Here is a 14,560-nt window from a genome sequence, read left to right as displayed (position 1 = left end):
CATGCTTAGTACGGGGCACATCAAAGGCTGCCAAACAGTGTTTCTTCCACTGGAGACTCAAACAGGAAAACATCCGCGAGTTTTGAGCTTTCCCCTCTCTTTCCCTTCTCTTTATCTCTCAGCCCCGCTTGTCTGGCAGCTCAGGCTGTACTCTAGTGTAACGAGGAGAGGGAGAACCAGGTTAAATCGAAGGCTTGCTGAATTGAAGTGTGTTGGAAAGAGCAAAGATTTACCCCTGGAAAGTGGAAGGGGGAAAGAGGGTCAAGATAAATATAAAAGACCAGAGAGTAAGGACAGAGTTTAGAAACTGGGAGGGGGCAAGAGAAACGGTTCAGCTGGTCAAAATCTTGCCGTGCCTTAGCTCAGATCCCTAGCACCCTTGTGGAGAGCTAGGCGCAGCCATCCACCTTTGTAATATAGCATTGTGGAGGCAGACAGGAGTGGCATGAGGCCTGCTGGTTAGCTAGTCTAGCTGAATGGGGGAGGTCTAGGCTCAATTAGAGATCCTGTCTCAAATCAAACAAATGAACCAACAAATGAATGAATGAATGAATGAATGAATGAATGAGGTGGAGAGTAAAAGAGGAAGATACTGCTTGCTCAAGGCTCTGAACAGTCATGGAAACACACACACACACACACACACATACACACACACACACACACACACACACAGAGGGGGGGTAGGAGGATGGAGGGAGGGAGGGAGGGAAGAGAGCAGAGAGAGTCTGAAGAAAGCAGGAGGCACCAGGCGGTGTCAACAGGAAAACACTATTTTCAAGCCTTTTCTCAAGCTCCTTTCTCTCATGGATCCAGATTGCTTGTTTTCTAGGATACTGGGTTGACATGGCTTCTCCGTTATGTTTCAGGTTTAGTATCTACTCAGGAGAGAACAAGCCCAGTTATGCTGAAGAATGGAAAGAAAAGAGTGCGACTAGGAAGGGAATAGCAAGCTGCCTAAGGAAGGAGCCAAGTGCCACTGGCTGAGGACACAGGCCTTGCAGCTTAGAGGAGGGAGGAGGGAGGAGGGAGGAAGAGGGAAGAGGGTAACAATGGCCTTTGCTATTTATCTCCTCTTGTTCCAGAGGTGCTGGCTGTCCCCCAGGTCAGATGAAGAAGGCCTGAACTGAAGCTGCTGTTTGGAGAAGGGGAAGGTTACACCAAGGCCTGCATGACGCATTCTCCAGTTCTGACTGCAAGGTTGAGTCAGAGTGTATGACAAACCCCCATACGGAACGATTTTAGTGAGTTTTGCTGGGAGGATAAAAAGAATCCAATTACGGAATCACTCAGACCAATCACAAGAACGGTGGTCTTAATAGCTCTCCATTAGCTGACTGAACTACGGTAGCACAGATAAATGGAAAAGCAATTCTCTTTGATCCCACGCAAGGCCTGTTTTTCTTCTCCTACCAAAGACGAGAACTAATAACTGTTAGGGAGGAAGAAGGGAGCTACGGAGAAGGTAGTGAGTCTCCCCAGAGTTCACACAAATTCAGGACACAAAGTATCTGCATGGCACTGTGCCTTGTGTATCTATTTTCTTGAAAAACAACTGTGTCCTCTGAGGGGGGGCGGGCAGGAAATGAGAAAAACGGGTGGGAGAATCTAGGCGAGGATGAAGACAGCTATCATGTATCAATGTTGGATTTGTTAACCCATCAAGCTGTTTTCCCACCAGGCTCAAATCTAAGCTTTGTCTTATTATCTGGGTGGTTATTCTTTTGTGGTGCTGAGGTTCAAACTCAGGGTCTTATACTCGCTGAGCAAACATTCTACCATTGACCTAAGCTACATCCTTAGCTCAGATCTTGATCCAATTCACTCACTTCTCAATTCCATTTCTTCATCTGGCATCCTAGAGATAGCTACAGGGCCCTTAGAATAGTGTCCATAACACAAAATAAGGCTTCCATGAGGGTTATTAAGATATGGATAATGGTATAATAATAATAATAATAATAATAATAATAATAATAATAATAATAATAAATGACATAAAGGAAATGATGATGGCATCCTTATGTTATCTTCAAGCCATGAGAATATGACTATAGGCAGAGTGGGCACAAAATAGATGTATAATATGGATGCTTCAGGGGTGATGGGGGCCAAAAAGGATGACAGAAAAGGGTCATAATTTAAAGGGTAAAACAAGAGAACCATATTCCGAGCACCCATACAACAGCCCATAGGAAATACATCCAACTATTTGAAGATTGAGGAGAGGGCATGGGGGCTAATTCGTAACAAAGAAAGATGGGACCAGAGTCATGGAAGTACAGTTTCTTTTCAAATTCTGTTGCTGATGCACAGTCTGAGTGAGCGCCCCAGGAATAACAGTTATCAGGAGCAGCCCCCAGGTTCTCTCAGACAGCCCTGGCCTCCAGCATCTGGAAGAGACGGAGGTCAATAGGGAGAAAATTACAGAGTAGCCTCAGAGCTCAAAGCCCCACATTTCCCAGCCCAGAGAAGGTAGTTATTAGAGATGAGGGAAATAACTCTGGGTCCCACAATCACATGGTGTGTTAAGAAGAAATAAAACTCTCTGAAAAATGTATTTCCTCTGGGATTCATCCAGTCCTCACTCAAAGATCCACCAGCTGCAGATGTTCAAAGAGATTACCTTTCTTGTTGGGTAAAAATGCTAGATAGATGCAGGTTTCTCATTGATGAGGGAGGGAAACTTAAAGCTACATCTACCCTAAGTAGCCACTGGCTATGTTACAATAGCCTTAATTATTATGTATACTGTCAATCATTTATTTACCTATCCTGTGAATATTTATTGAATGTCTATATTAACTTAGTCCTTACTTGGTATATAATCGTTCATTGGTGATGTTAGAATTTCCAAGATTATTAAACAGGTATGAAAGACTTTATTCTATGTTATTTAGTAACTTTGGAATAAGAAATGTAAGATCCTAAAAAGGGAATGAACAGGGCTACAGTTCCAGTCCTTGCTCTGGTCTCCAATCTTTTCTGGATGAGAGTCTCTCCTACCTAGGCACGGTGGCAGCATGTACCTGCAATTCCAGCACTAAGGAAGGTAAGGACTCTGAGTGGGAAGCCACACGGTGAGTTCAAGGCCAGTCTGTGCAACTCAGTGACATCTTGACTCAGAAAAACACAGAGGGGAGAGAGGAGTGGAACTGTCTATGCCCAGAGAGGGCCGCCATTATAATCAGTCCAGTGTGCTTCTTTTCTTTCCCTTTAAAAGGAAATTCTTTTACTTTTTCAGATTACAACATAATTACATCATTTCCCCTTCCATTGCCTACCTCCGAATCCTCCCAGGTGCCCCTCCTTACTCTTTTTCAAATCCATAGCCTCTTCTTCAAATTAGCTGCACACATGGACACATACACTCCCTAAATACATCTGCTTCATTTGAAAATCTCTCTCTCTCTCTCTCTCTCTCTCTCTCTCTCTCTCTCTCTCTCTCTCTTTCTCTCTCTCTCTCCATAATTATGTCTTGCTCTGTTTGTATATTTTTTGTAGTTCTTACCTATATCGTTTGATCACTGTTCTTTGTTGATTTTGGAGTATCTATTCCTCCACACACAATACACTCACACACAAGATGCATATATAACATTCATACAAGCTTGTCTGTATGCCAGCCCCAACCCCCCCCCCCCACACACACACAAACATTCCAAGTGGGCTGTTATTCCCACAGTGGTATTATTTTAGGCTAGTGTAGGAGAGAACAGGACAAATAAAGTCTAAGGTCTTTATTCCTTTGGGGACTTGGGAGAGAGAGTGAGAGAAATCTAGAGGCCGCCAAGCAGTGACCAATCAAATTCTTTCCCAGCTACATGAAAATCAGAAGAAAAACATTTCTGCTGTATGGAGGCTTGCTAAAACCAAACAGCCAAAGCTAGGGGTTGACACCCTTGTCAGTCTCAAGATGGAGAGTCACTGTAGGAGATATCTAGGGCAGGGACCTGTCACATGGTCAGCAGAGAAGCGACCAAGGCCGAGGTCAGGAAGGAACAGGCTGCTGGTCCCTCTGAAGGTTTCTAAGCTTGGTTTATGTCCTGGCACACTATAGGAGCACAACTTATCTGCATCCTACTCCTTCTGCTCTTTCTTTAGGAATCTGTATTGGTGTATTCTCCCAAGGTTTCTCTAGATCTTGGGGGTACTGCAAACTTTTGGGGAGACATGTAGGGGATGAATGGTGGGGGTCTCTCCAAAAAACCTTATGAGAGAGGGCTAGGGGAGCAACTCAACAATAAAGAACTTGTCAAGCATGCATAGGGTACCAGGTTCTATCCCTCGCATTACACACAGGGAAGAAGTTTTACGGAGTACTGGAGACTTTCTTTGTATTTCTTCTACACCAGTAATGTTTTTTGGACACGTAATAGGTACAACAGAAATCATTAATTCAACAAACATTTAACACACCAATATCACCCTTAGGTACTTTAGGTCTACTACCTTTCTGTGTATGTATGTATGTATGTATGTATGTATGTGTGTATGTATGTGTGGGTATATTATGGGTGTCCGTGTGAGATGTGTAAGTGCATGTGTGAATAGATATCCATATCTGTGCTTCTGTGAGAGGAAACCAGAAATCAATGTGGTTATCAGTCCCCAGAAGTTGTCTGTCCGTTTTATTTCTTGGTTTTGTATCATTCTGTTGTCTCGTTTGAGACAGTCTCTCGCTAGGACCTTGGGCTCATCAAGTAGGCTACCATGGTTGGCCATTGAGTCTTGAGGATCTACCTGTCTCTCTACTTCTTTGATGCTGAGATTATAAGTGTATATCCCCACACTTGGCTTTTTATATGGGAGCTGGGGACTGAATTCAGGTCCTTACACTTGGGCTTGCAAGCACTTTACCAACTGAACTATTCCCAAAGTCCCCATTATCTATTTTTATCCTTCTTTACACAAGAACTTTACCCCATTGGCACTATTATGCCTCTATCACCTATGAACGAATTGAGGTTTCATTGCATAGTTATACAAGCTTCTAAGATGTTCAGACACATGGTTTACATGCAGGCCCCCTTCACTTCAAATACAGAGTATTTTATAACACAAGGCTTGCCCACAGTGCCATTCCAAGATATGAATCATGATGCTTCCTTGCATAGGTGATAATTATCTTGCATTGAGCTCTGGGGACCACATTCATTTAGAGAAGTTGAGAGTAACAGGCCTGATGCTTTAGCCTGCAAACAGGGTTTTGTTGGGGAATGTGCTATTTGGCATGCCCTGCTCCCAGCCAGTGCTGAAGATGAGAGTAGATGAAGGAAGAGTCAGGGGGGTCACTAGCAAAAGAAGATTAAAGGCAGCAGCTGACTGCATGCTCTTATGAAGAAAATATCACATTCAAAGACGGGGCAGCACTTTCCACAGGAGTGTCAATGCTGTCTCCTGAGCCTTCAAACATAAAACTTACTCATTTCAATGCCATGACTCCAGCCAATTTCCTGTATGAGATCACACACGGAGGAACTAATTTGAGATTACATGCCTGCTGCCCTTTCCTATGAAGAGTCTCTTCTGGCTCTAATTAAACTTTTTCTTCTACGACAAATGCCAAGATGTCAAAAGGATTCATCTTAGGAAAGAGAAGTGCTAGGAACTTGGAGGTACAAATTCCTGTGCCTGGGTGAGCTTTGTGGCTCACACTGGATGTCACTGATCGATCTGAAGGTCATGGGATTTGGAATCCTTTGAATTACTGTGAAACAAACACGGGAAGCTAGATGATCTATGCATACTCAACTGTCAGATAATCCTTGCCACGACCCATGGATGCAATGCAAGGGCTGGTATGATGGTAGTCATAGAACAGTGTTATAGAGAATAGAATAGTCTATCCCTAACCCTAGGGATAAGAATCAAAAATCAAATCCATGCTCGTTGCTGCCAACGTGCTTCAGAACCAAGAGATATCAATTCAAACCTGAGAGTCTCAGAAAGGAAAATGTTCTTTACTGAGCACCTATTACAGGCAAGGTATTTTGGGAGCAGCTGAAGTGTGAATATGAAATGTATCCCCAAAGGCCCATGTGTTTGAGCACTTGGTCCATGCTAGTAGTGCTGTGTGGGAGGGTTGTATAGCCTTCAGAAGGTGGAGGCTTACAGGCAAAAATGGGTGGAGCACTAGGGGTGAGTCTTAAGGTTTTATATCACAACCTCGATTCATTCTCTTCTTTGCTTACTGCCAATGTAACATGAGCAGCTGGCCTCCTGATCCTACCACCATGCATCCCCCACTAGGATGGAAAGTGTCCCCTCAAACTGTAAGCCAGAAAAACAAATTTCTTCCTTAATTTGCTTGTCATTAGGCATTGATCCCAGCAAGGAGAAAATTAACTGAAAACGAGGGTTTTCATAGACTCTTCCAATCATCACAATGCCTAACATCAGGTATTTTTACTAGGATGAGTTACAAGTGCTATTTGCTTAAGATAAACAGTCACAATGAGGAAGAGTTAGGATCAGAACCCAAATCCACAAAAGTCTCCCAATATTTCTACCTAACTTCTAACTCCCAGTTTCTTTTTCCGAAAAACATGGTTGTTAATTCCTGGGAGACCATCCTTCCAGAGTGGGGAGGATAAGGATTTAAAAAATGATATGCCTAATGTGCTTTGACCCCCGCAAGAATGCTTCAAGAGGGAGAAATGGTGGGCATGACTGTCAGCCATCAGTCGCCGTGCCCATCAGGAAGTACCTTTGGATTCTGACCAGTCTCTCTCACTGAGCTCTGGCTGCTGTCTATGGGAACATACTACATGTCAGATGTTGCAACTTTCATCTTCATTTTTATATGCAAGGCAAGAGCTAAGCTCATGCTCAAACACATGTGTCTAACAGAAAGGAAAGCAAGATACTAAATCAAGGCTGCCTGTAATCAAAGCCCAGGCACTTCCAATGGGCAAAACTGATTCTTGCCCAGCTTGCTTTCCTACCAAAGAGGGTTGACCAACCATCTCCAGCTATACTTTCTAAAGGGTGAGTGAATGAACTGATAATTTCTCCTTTAAACCCAGAGCTTCATGGGTGCTATTTAAACGCTCTACCACAGAGATATGTCCTTAGTTCAGAACAAGCTCTTTCCGAGTTACTTTCTCTTGATCTTACACTACTTGTAATTCCACAACATCGACTCCAAGGAAGTTTCAGGACATACCTGATACCGGAACATAATCACAATTATGGCATCAGTGACTTTCAGCAAATTAAAACATCCTAAATGGCATTGTTAAGCTAATTGAAATTGACTTTGTTTTTATTTTAGTGAAACTATTTCCACTTGGATGAATCCTGCACCACATAAAATATGACTACAAATTTTAATTTCTCAGCCCTTTCTTGGCCATCCACTATAAGTGTTTCCAGCTACTGCTTCTACTATTGGGGTCCTGATTTGATGGCCATTGCTGGTTTTATCATAATGGGGAAAGTTGGAGGAAGAGAGGAACATATGTGATTCTGAGAGAGGAAGGAGGAGGAAGGATAGATTGAATCAAGATTAAAATAGTCTCCAAGGGACAAGATGGCTCCCTATGGTTAAAATCATGGAGTTAGACATGATAGAAGAGCCACCGTGTTACAGGTTAGATCTTAAATGTCCCCCCCCCCCAGGTTCACGTGTTTGAATATGTGGTCTCCAGCTGATGGGGCTATTTTGGGAAACTGGAACCTTTGGGGCCCGTGCATGGCTGTTTGAGGTGGATCACTGAATCCAGGGTAGGTTTTCAGGATTATAACCTGATCTCCTTTCTAAGCTCTCTGCTTCCTGATCCATGACTCGGTGAGCCAGCACCAGCTGCAAGCTCCTCCCACCATGGAGTGAGCCTCTCTAGCCACCATGCCTTGTCCGCCGTGGCGCACTGTTTTTCTCCAAACTGTGAGCCCCAAGAATAAACCTTTCTTCCTTTAAGATGCTTTTGTCGGGCATTTGGTCCCAGTGATGATGCGTGCCGATTTTGTGTTCCCTCCTAGCCAAGGGGCAGGGATATCTAAACCGGGGAAGATGACACACATTCCAACTTTGGAGGGCTGAAGGAGGGGGATCGCAAGTTCCAAGGCAACCAGCGATGCCTACTAAGACCTTGTCTCAAGAAAGAACAAAACAAAATGGCCAAAGAATTTCCATCTTATTATTGGACAAAGAGGAGCCATCCCTAACCCTTGTTAGCAAGGATATAGGTAATCAGGAAGCAAGAGCAAGAGTCGAGGAGAGCAGAGCGACCCGACCCCTGAGTGGCGGCCGAGTCTGCTCATTACCAAAGGACTCCTAATTATGAGTCATTGCAGAAGCACAGAGTCCCCCTTTCATGTCAAACCCCGCTCCCTTCATTCAACACAGAGGAACCCAGAACACTGTAGCCCAATTTCCATGCCAGAGCACCTTTCAAGTTGGGCACTGGGAGTTCTGAGCATAATTTCTCAATTTTATGAGCAGCTGTGTCATTGAACCCCTCCAGACTTCAACTGGCTACTTGAACAAACTCAGAGCGCATCACTGGCCATACTTCATCCTGTCAACCTCATTAGCGACAGTATAATGCTGTACTGATTTAGGACATCTCGTCTTCAAGTTGTCAGTGTTTGCAATGTGGCCCGTTAATCAAAGGAAGCAAAGGGGCGGGGAAAAAAAAAAAAAAGATTCTACTACCCCGAGTGGTTCCAAGGTTTACCGAGCATGAATGTTCTTTATCAACAGTCCCGGTAACTTTATCCTCAAGGTATTTTATACCTCAGAAGCACGGAGGAAACGGAAGTGACGCAAATACGAATGGACGTCTTGGGGCAGACATGATGCAATTTCGAGTCTCGTCAGTTCTGTGTCGAATGGATAAAAGTCATCCATGGAGCTCTTTCTGCATTATCCATCACTGGGTCTGCCTGCCTCTCTGTGCTCGCTCTCTCTCTCTTGTTCTTTATCTTTAGCATTATGATCTCCTAATTAATCTCTGGCTCTCAAATGTAAGGAGTCCAGGAACAATATGGCCTTTTTTGTTGTTGTTGATTTTTGTCTTTTGGGGGTTTTTGTTTGTTTTTTTGTTTTGTTTTGTTTTGTTTTGTTTTGTATCTTTCTTTCACTTGGAAGTCTGAAGTCCTGATGTCTTTCTTAGAACAGAGTTAGTGACATTGACCTTGGGAATCTATAGAAGCACTCAATTTCTAGCTCATACCAAGTTTTCAGCAAGTGGTCATTCTTCCCCTGTCACCTACATACCCTCATGACATATTAGAACTCTATCTGCTGGCTTGCTTCTGGTGTGGCCTGCCCTCGGCCCATTTTTAGATCAGCCAATGGGGCCCTGAGTAGCCTGAGTCATTTTTCATCCAATTGGTCTCCTTCTAGCAGTTTCTATGGCCTCTCGCTCTAAATCACTCTGGGAAAATAAATGTCCCCTAGCCATTAGTGACTTTCCACCATGAGCCAATTTGAGCCACAAACTAGACAAGGTTTGTTAATGGCCACTTAAAAATACATTCCTACAGCCCAACCTGGAGACCTTCAGCCAGTCTCAAACCTTACTCAGCTCGGTGTTCAAAATACACAATGGGAACAAGGTCACAGGTCATCAGACCCTTATCAGATAGGAGAGCCACAACCCCTGGTTTGTCTAGGATCCTTCTGATTTGCCCCCAATATCCTGGTTTAATTATCAATCATTTCCCTTTCAAAACCACTCAAGCTTGAGTGACAAGACTCTATAAGATAGTAATGGCAATGAAAAATAATCATTTAGATAGTAAGTCATTTGTTAACCACAAAGGCCATGTGTGTCTTACCTCACTTCAATTCCAGTACAGTATTAATAAAGGAGGCATCACCATTATCCCCATTTTGCAGACCAGTCCACTGAGGTTTAGGTAGCTCATCAGCAAAGTCAACCAAAGAGTGAGAATGTACTTCATCCAGAACCCTTCTGGGGATGTCAGCTACTCATAATTCCCTAGAAAACTGTGCCCTACTGTGTGTATGCCTGTGCTTATGAGAGCCCATGTTCCCATTAGCAGCCCAGCCAGTGACCTTGCTCTTGCGAGGAACTGACTCTGCAGAGGGAGAGACCATCCCCTTGTTTAGCTCTCTCTCCCTGGCCTATTCGCACTGTTCTCTTCTCCCTGAAAGGTCTTTCTTAGTAAACTGCTTGCCAAAGGCTCCCTGAACCCGTCTCTGGGTCAAGGAGCCTGGCCCATGGTATCCCAGTTAGAAAGGAATGGACAAGTTAGAACTCAAGTTCGTCCTCTTGATACCATTACAAGGTCACCACAATGTCCATGTTTCACAGATGAAACCTGGAAGCGTGAAAGAAGTGAGGCAAGGCCACCAAGGTCACACAGAAGGAAGAGTTGAGGCTCAAACATACACCTAGGTCCACATTTTTCCAAAGCCCCCCCCACACACACACACACTCATCTGCTACCTGGGCACTTAAATCTACTGTTACATAGCCCATTAAATGCAGAATTTGTGAAATGGTTTTCCCATTAGCTGACATTTTTTTAGAGCGTAGAACCCTGTCTTTCCAACCCTACAGCACCAAGCAAGCAGTGGTTCTTTCTGAGCTTCACTTGAACACATATATAATTTCCAGAGAAACCATATTACCCTGAGAATAACCAAAGAGGCCCCCTTAGCTAAACATAATCACAATGGGCCCATATGTATTAAAGCAATGACTGATGCAACCACACATACCACAGTCTAGAGAGGCAAATCACATCTGTGGTGTTTCTGAAGGTCACAAAAATAAAATAAATAAAACACACATCCTAACTACTGGTTGTCTGATATATTTGACAAATCACCCAATGTCCCCAATACTCAATTTGTTCTGTAAGAAAAATACCTGCCAATCAGTCTACAAATACCATTTTTTCCTGCTTCTTCTTGTCTACTTTTATAATTACAGAGTCACTAACTTGAACCTTTATCCTAGATCTAATAGTCATTCAGATGGGCTGTGCTTTGTTTCCAAGCAAAAAAAGGACATCCTATTTGATAATAAAAGGTTTCCAATAAAAAAAAAAAAAAAAAAAAAAAAAAAAAAAAAAAAACAGAGAGCAGAGAAAAGAAGGACCTGCAGCTGCAAGGCCCCAGTTGATTCATAAAAACATGGAATGAGTCACGTTACCTCTCAAGGCAGAAACTTATAATCAATGGGACTCTTTGACCAGCCAATCCCAGCCCAGTGGAGGATGACAAACCCAGAGGGCCATCTCCACAAGCTATGCCAATGCTGCTGCCTTGCAAACTGATTAATTCTGCTTCTCACTTGGTGAAAGAAAAACTCAATCTGATCTCACTGTTGTACTATATTCCTAGTATAGACTAGGTCTCTGTGGCTTTTTGAATAAGCAGGGCTTCTGTAGAGAGGTGTAGGTGTGTGTGTGTGTGTGTGTGTGTGTGTGTGTGTGTATACGTACACATTTTTAGGCTCCATTAAAGAACACGTATGCCAGGCTTTGAAAATCACCTCCTTGCCTCCTCACTTTTATCTTGAAATTATTTCAAAACATCCCTGCCCTGCAAAATAGGCATTTTCTGGAAGTTACCATGAGGCTACAAAATACCGAAAGCTGAAGAATACAGACTGATTTGTACTACACATGAAGCTCAATTTTTTGAAACTGTGGCCCTAACAGTTATTCTTGGAATATGTTCTCAAGGGTCCTAGACCTCTATCTTCAGTGTGAATGAGTTTATAAGTCTGTCTGTCTTTGTCTTTGTCTCTGTCTCTCTCTGTCTCTCCCTGTCTGTCTCTGTCTCTGTCTCTGTCTCTGTCTCTCTCTCTCTCTCTCTCTCTCACACACACACACACACACACACACACACACTTGTGTATAAATATGTATACATAGGTGCATAATATTTTTGATGAGGTGGTTAAGGAAGGAAAGTTATTCATGCATGGTAATTATGCTAGGTCGATGGTCTTCTATCAACAAATAAAGAAAAATGATGACCTGCACCCCCCCTCCAAGCTACCCCCCTCAATCCATTCACCTGTCACCACTTACTTAGAATACTCAGTGTACCAACGGTGCTGTATGCTGGCAATGTATTGGTGAATAGGGTGGGTAAAACCTCTGCCTGGTGGGACCAATCACCCTGTCTTCCTAAGAATTAATGAAAAAAGAAAGCTATAGGATCCCCAGACTGCCCGAATTCTTCCTCTCTTACCCCGAAATCCTCCACTCACCAGAGAAAACCTCACAACACTGTTTAATGTCAAGAAGGACCGGTTTCATGTATGAAGAACTAACCATGGATCAGTGCTGGCTGCTCTCACCAGCTGCCTCCTGATCTGGCAAATAAAACCCACCTGCTGTCAAGGTGGTGGTGGGGGCCAACAGGAGCTCTCTGCATTTTCCCTGCCTTCAGGTCAGGTTATAGATGCTGTCTCTCTTTCCAGATCTGTCCTAAGCAGGTTTGAGTATGCTGCTATTTCTAAGAAGTAGAAACTCCAGGGGCTTAGGAGATCCAGCCAACAACCCTTGGAAGATTCACGGTTACTACAGAATGCTGGGTCCAGCGAGCAGCTCCATCAGTCTGCACCGCACTAGGGGCATGGGAGTGCAGTGGCTCCCCCAGACAGAGAGACAAGCTTTCTCACTTACACACTACTGGGGAAATCTCTGCTGGTCTAGGCACAGGCACGTTTCCCCAGGAGAAATGAGAATAGCGGACCTCTTAGAGTGTGGGCTCCTTCTGCAGCCAGCACAGGAGTTCCTAAGGAACAGGATGGGGCTTTCCCAGCCAGGAAGAAAGCAGAAGATACAGCGGGGGAAGAGAGGGCTGCATCCCTGGTCTCACCTTTCACCCAGCTTAGAGGCCAAAGATTTAACCCTCTTGATTCTCAGTTCCTTTCTGTACTGGGAAGGAGATACACAAGGGCAAGCACCCTGCCGTCAGACCCATTTGGACGCAGAGAGGTGAAAAGGGAGATCAAGTGTCAAGTGGCAGCCACACCACTTACTGGCAGCTCAGCGATCTTGGCAGATCATTTATTTTCCCTGAGCATCCGTTTTTTTTCTCACCTCTAAAGCTGGGCACCTGACTTGCGGGATCATATATGTAAAACTCCAGAAGAAAGAAAGAAAGAAAGAAAGAAAGAAAGAAAGAAAGAAAGAAAGAAAGAAAGAAAGAAAGAAAGAAAGAAAGAAAGAAAGAAACTAGCACCAGGAACTACGTGTATATACACGGCGACTGCTATTTTTTTTAACCATGCTAACGACCAAGTCCCTCCCAGTATTAGCAGCTGAGTTGTCCTACAAGAGGGGCACAAGGCAATTTTTCCAGACCTCAAGTCCTAGGCGCCACTATCCTTCCTGTCACCCTACATCTGGTGTGGGGAGAAGGGCCACCTCTGAGCATCCTCCCCAGGTTCCTGTGGCTTGGGGTACCCTGGAGGTTCTGAGAGCCAAGTGTGAATGCAGGGAGGGTGCTCCCTGACTGTGGGTGCTCGGTACCTGGGGCAGCATCCCCAATCTAGGCTCTCCCACCCACTGCCGGTGCGCCCAGCGCGGAAAGAGAGAAAAACCAAAAAGTCGTGGATACTGGACCAGGCTTTGACGCGGATCTTGAGCTCGCCGTCCTGTGGCTCCGGCATGGCCTTTCTAGAGAGCCTCAGCTTGTTGAGCCCGCCGAAGCCGGCTAGCACCACAGCGCGCATCTCCTGGGCATCCCCGAGGCGGTGGGAGCCGTCGCCGCCCTCAGCAGGCTCCTTGCTGGTCTCCTTCTCAATCATCTGTTCGGTCTCCTCCGCTTTCTCTACGCCTTCCTTGGCCATGGCGCTCGAGGGGCCGCGGGGCGCACAGGCTGTGGTTGTGAAGGGGGTCGGGTCTGCTCTCCCGCGGGTTCCTCCTGTTGAATGTGGGATGCTCTTCAGTGCAATGGCTGCAATCTCTGTGAGCAAAGCCGCGGTCCACCGCCTCCGCCGTAATCCTCAGAGGAGCCGCGCCCTGGCGCCCCACCCCCTTCCCTCACATTTCCTCCTACTTACTCCAAACCAAATGTCAAGTCCACCTTTTGTGCTGGCCCTAAATTAGGCTATTTATCTCAACACTAAAAACAGATTTTCCCCAAGACTCTTGAATACAAACGCAGAAGGAGAAGCCGGATGGATACTCCAACCCCTACAGTAGGCCAAATATTTAGGTATATACGGCACAGACTCTGGCGCCTTGAAATGGACAGAGACGAATGTCTGGGCCTGGAGGAGGATGCTGCCAGAGACAAGGTTGCCTCTTCTCCCGGGGGTAGGCAGGGGTGGGAGGGATAGCTGGGAAATTGGGCTGTTTCCCATCTGCTAGTTCTGAGCGGAGTGGCAGAGGGGTGCGGGAAGTTAAAGATACATCCCAAGCAACGCTCCAAAGAGCCAGGTCCAGTCTTTTCCCTCTGGACGCCCCCACTCCCACGCCTGTCACTAGGGATGCTCTTTCTGGACTTCTGTGGCTTCCTTATGACAGTTAGTTCTCAGTCCCCATGCTTTTTCTAGCAAAGATGCTCCCAGAATAAGTCTGTTTCCTGCTCGGACCTCCAGAAGACCAAGTACCTCCT

At 45.0% G+C, this 14,560-nt stretch overlaps 1 protein-coding gene across 1 annotated transcript in view; it reads right to left on the bottom strand.

Annotated features, from left to right (window-relative positions):
• Positions 1 to 13,879, bottom strand: part of Vat1l (vesicle amine transport 1 like) — a 163,845-nt gene extending 149,966 nt beyond the window's left edge. The window contains exon 1 of the mRNA XM_021220394.2: positions 13,564 to 13,879. Coding sequence (XP_021076053.1) covers positions 13,564 to 13,790 — 227 coding nt within the window. The 5' untranslated portion in view covers positions 13,791 to 13,879. The remainder of the gene's footprint in view (positions 1 to 13,563) is intronic.
• Positions 13,880 to 14,560: the final 681 nt, after the last annotated feature.

This window comes from Mus pahari, chromosome 20 (genome assembly GCF_900095145.1).
Source record: "Mus pahari chromosome 20, PAHARI_EIJ_v1.1, whole genome shotgun sequence".
Taxonomy (NCBI): Eukaryota; Metazoa; Chordata; class Mammalia; order Rodentia; family Muridae; genus Mus; species Mus pahari.
Note: the sequence above shows the minus strand (reverse complement) of the source record. Positions and strands in the feature narration are given on the sequence as shown.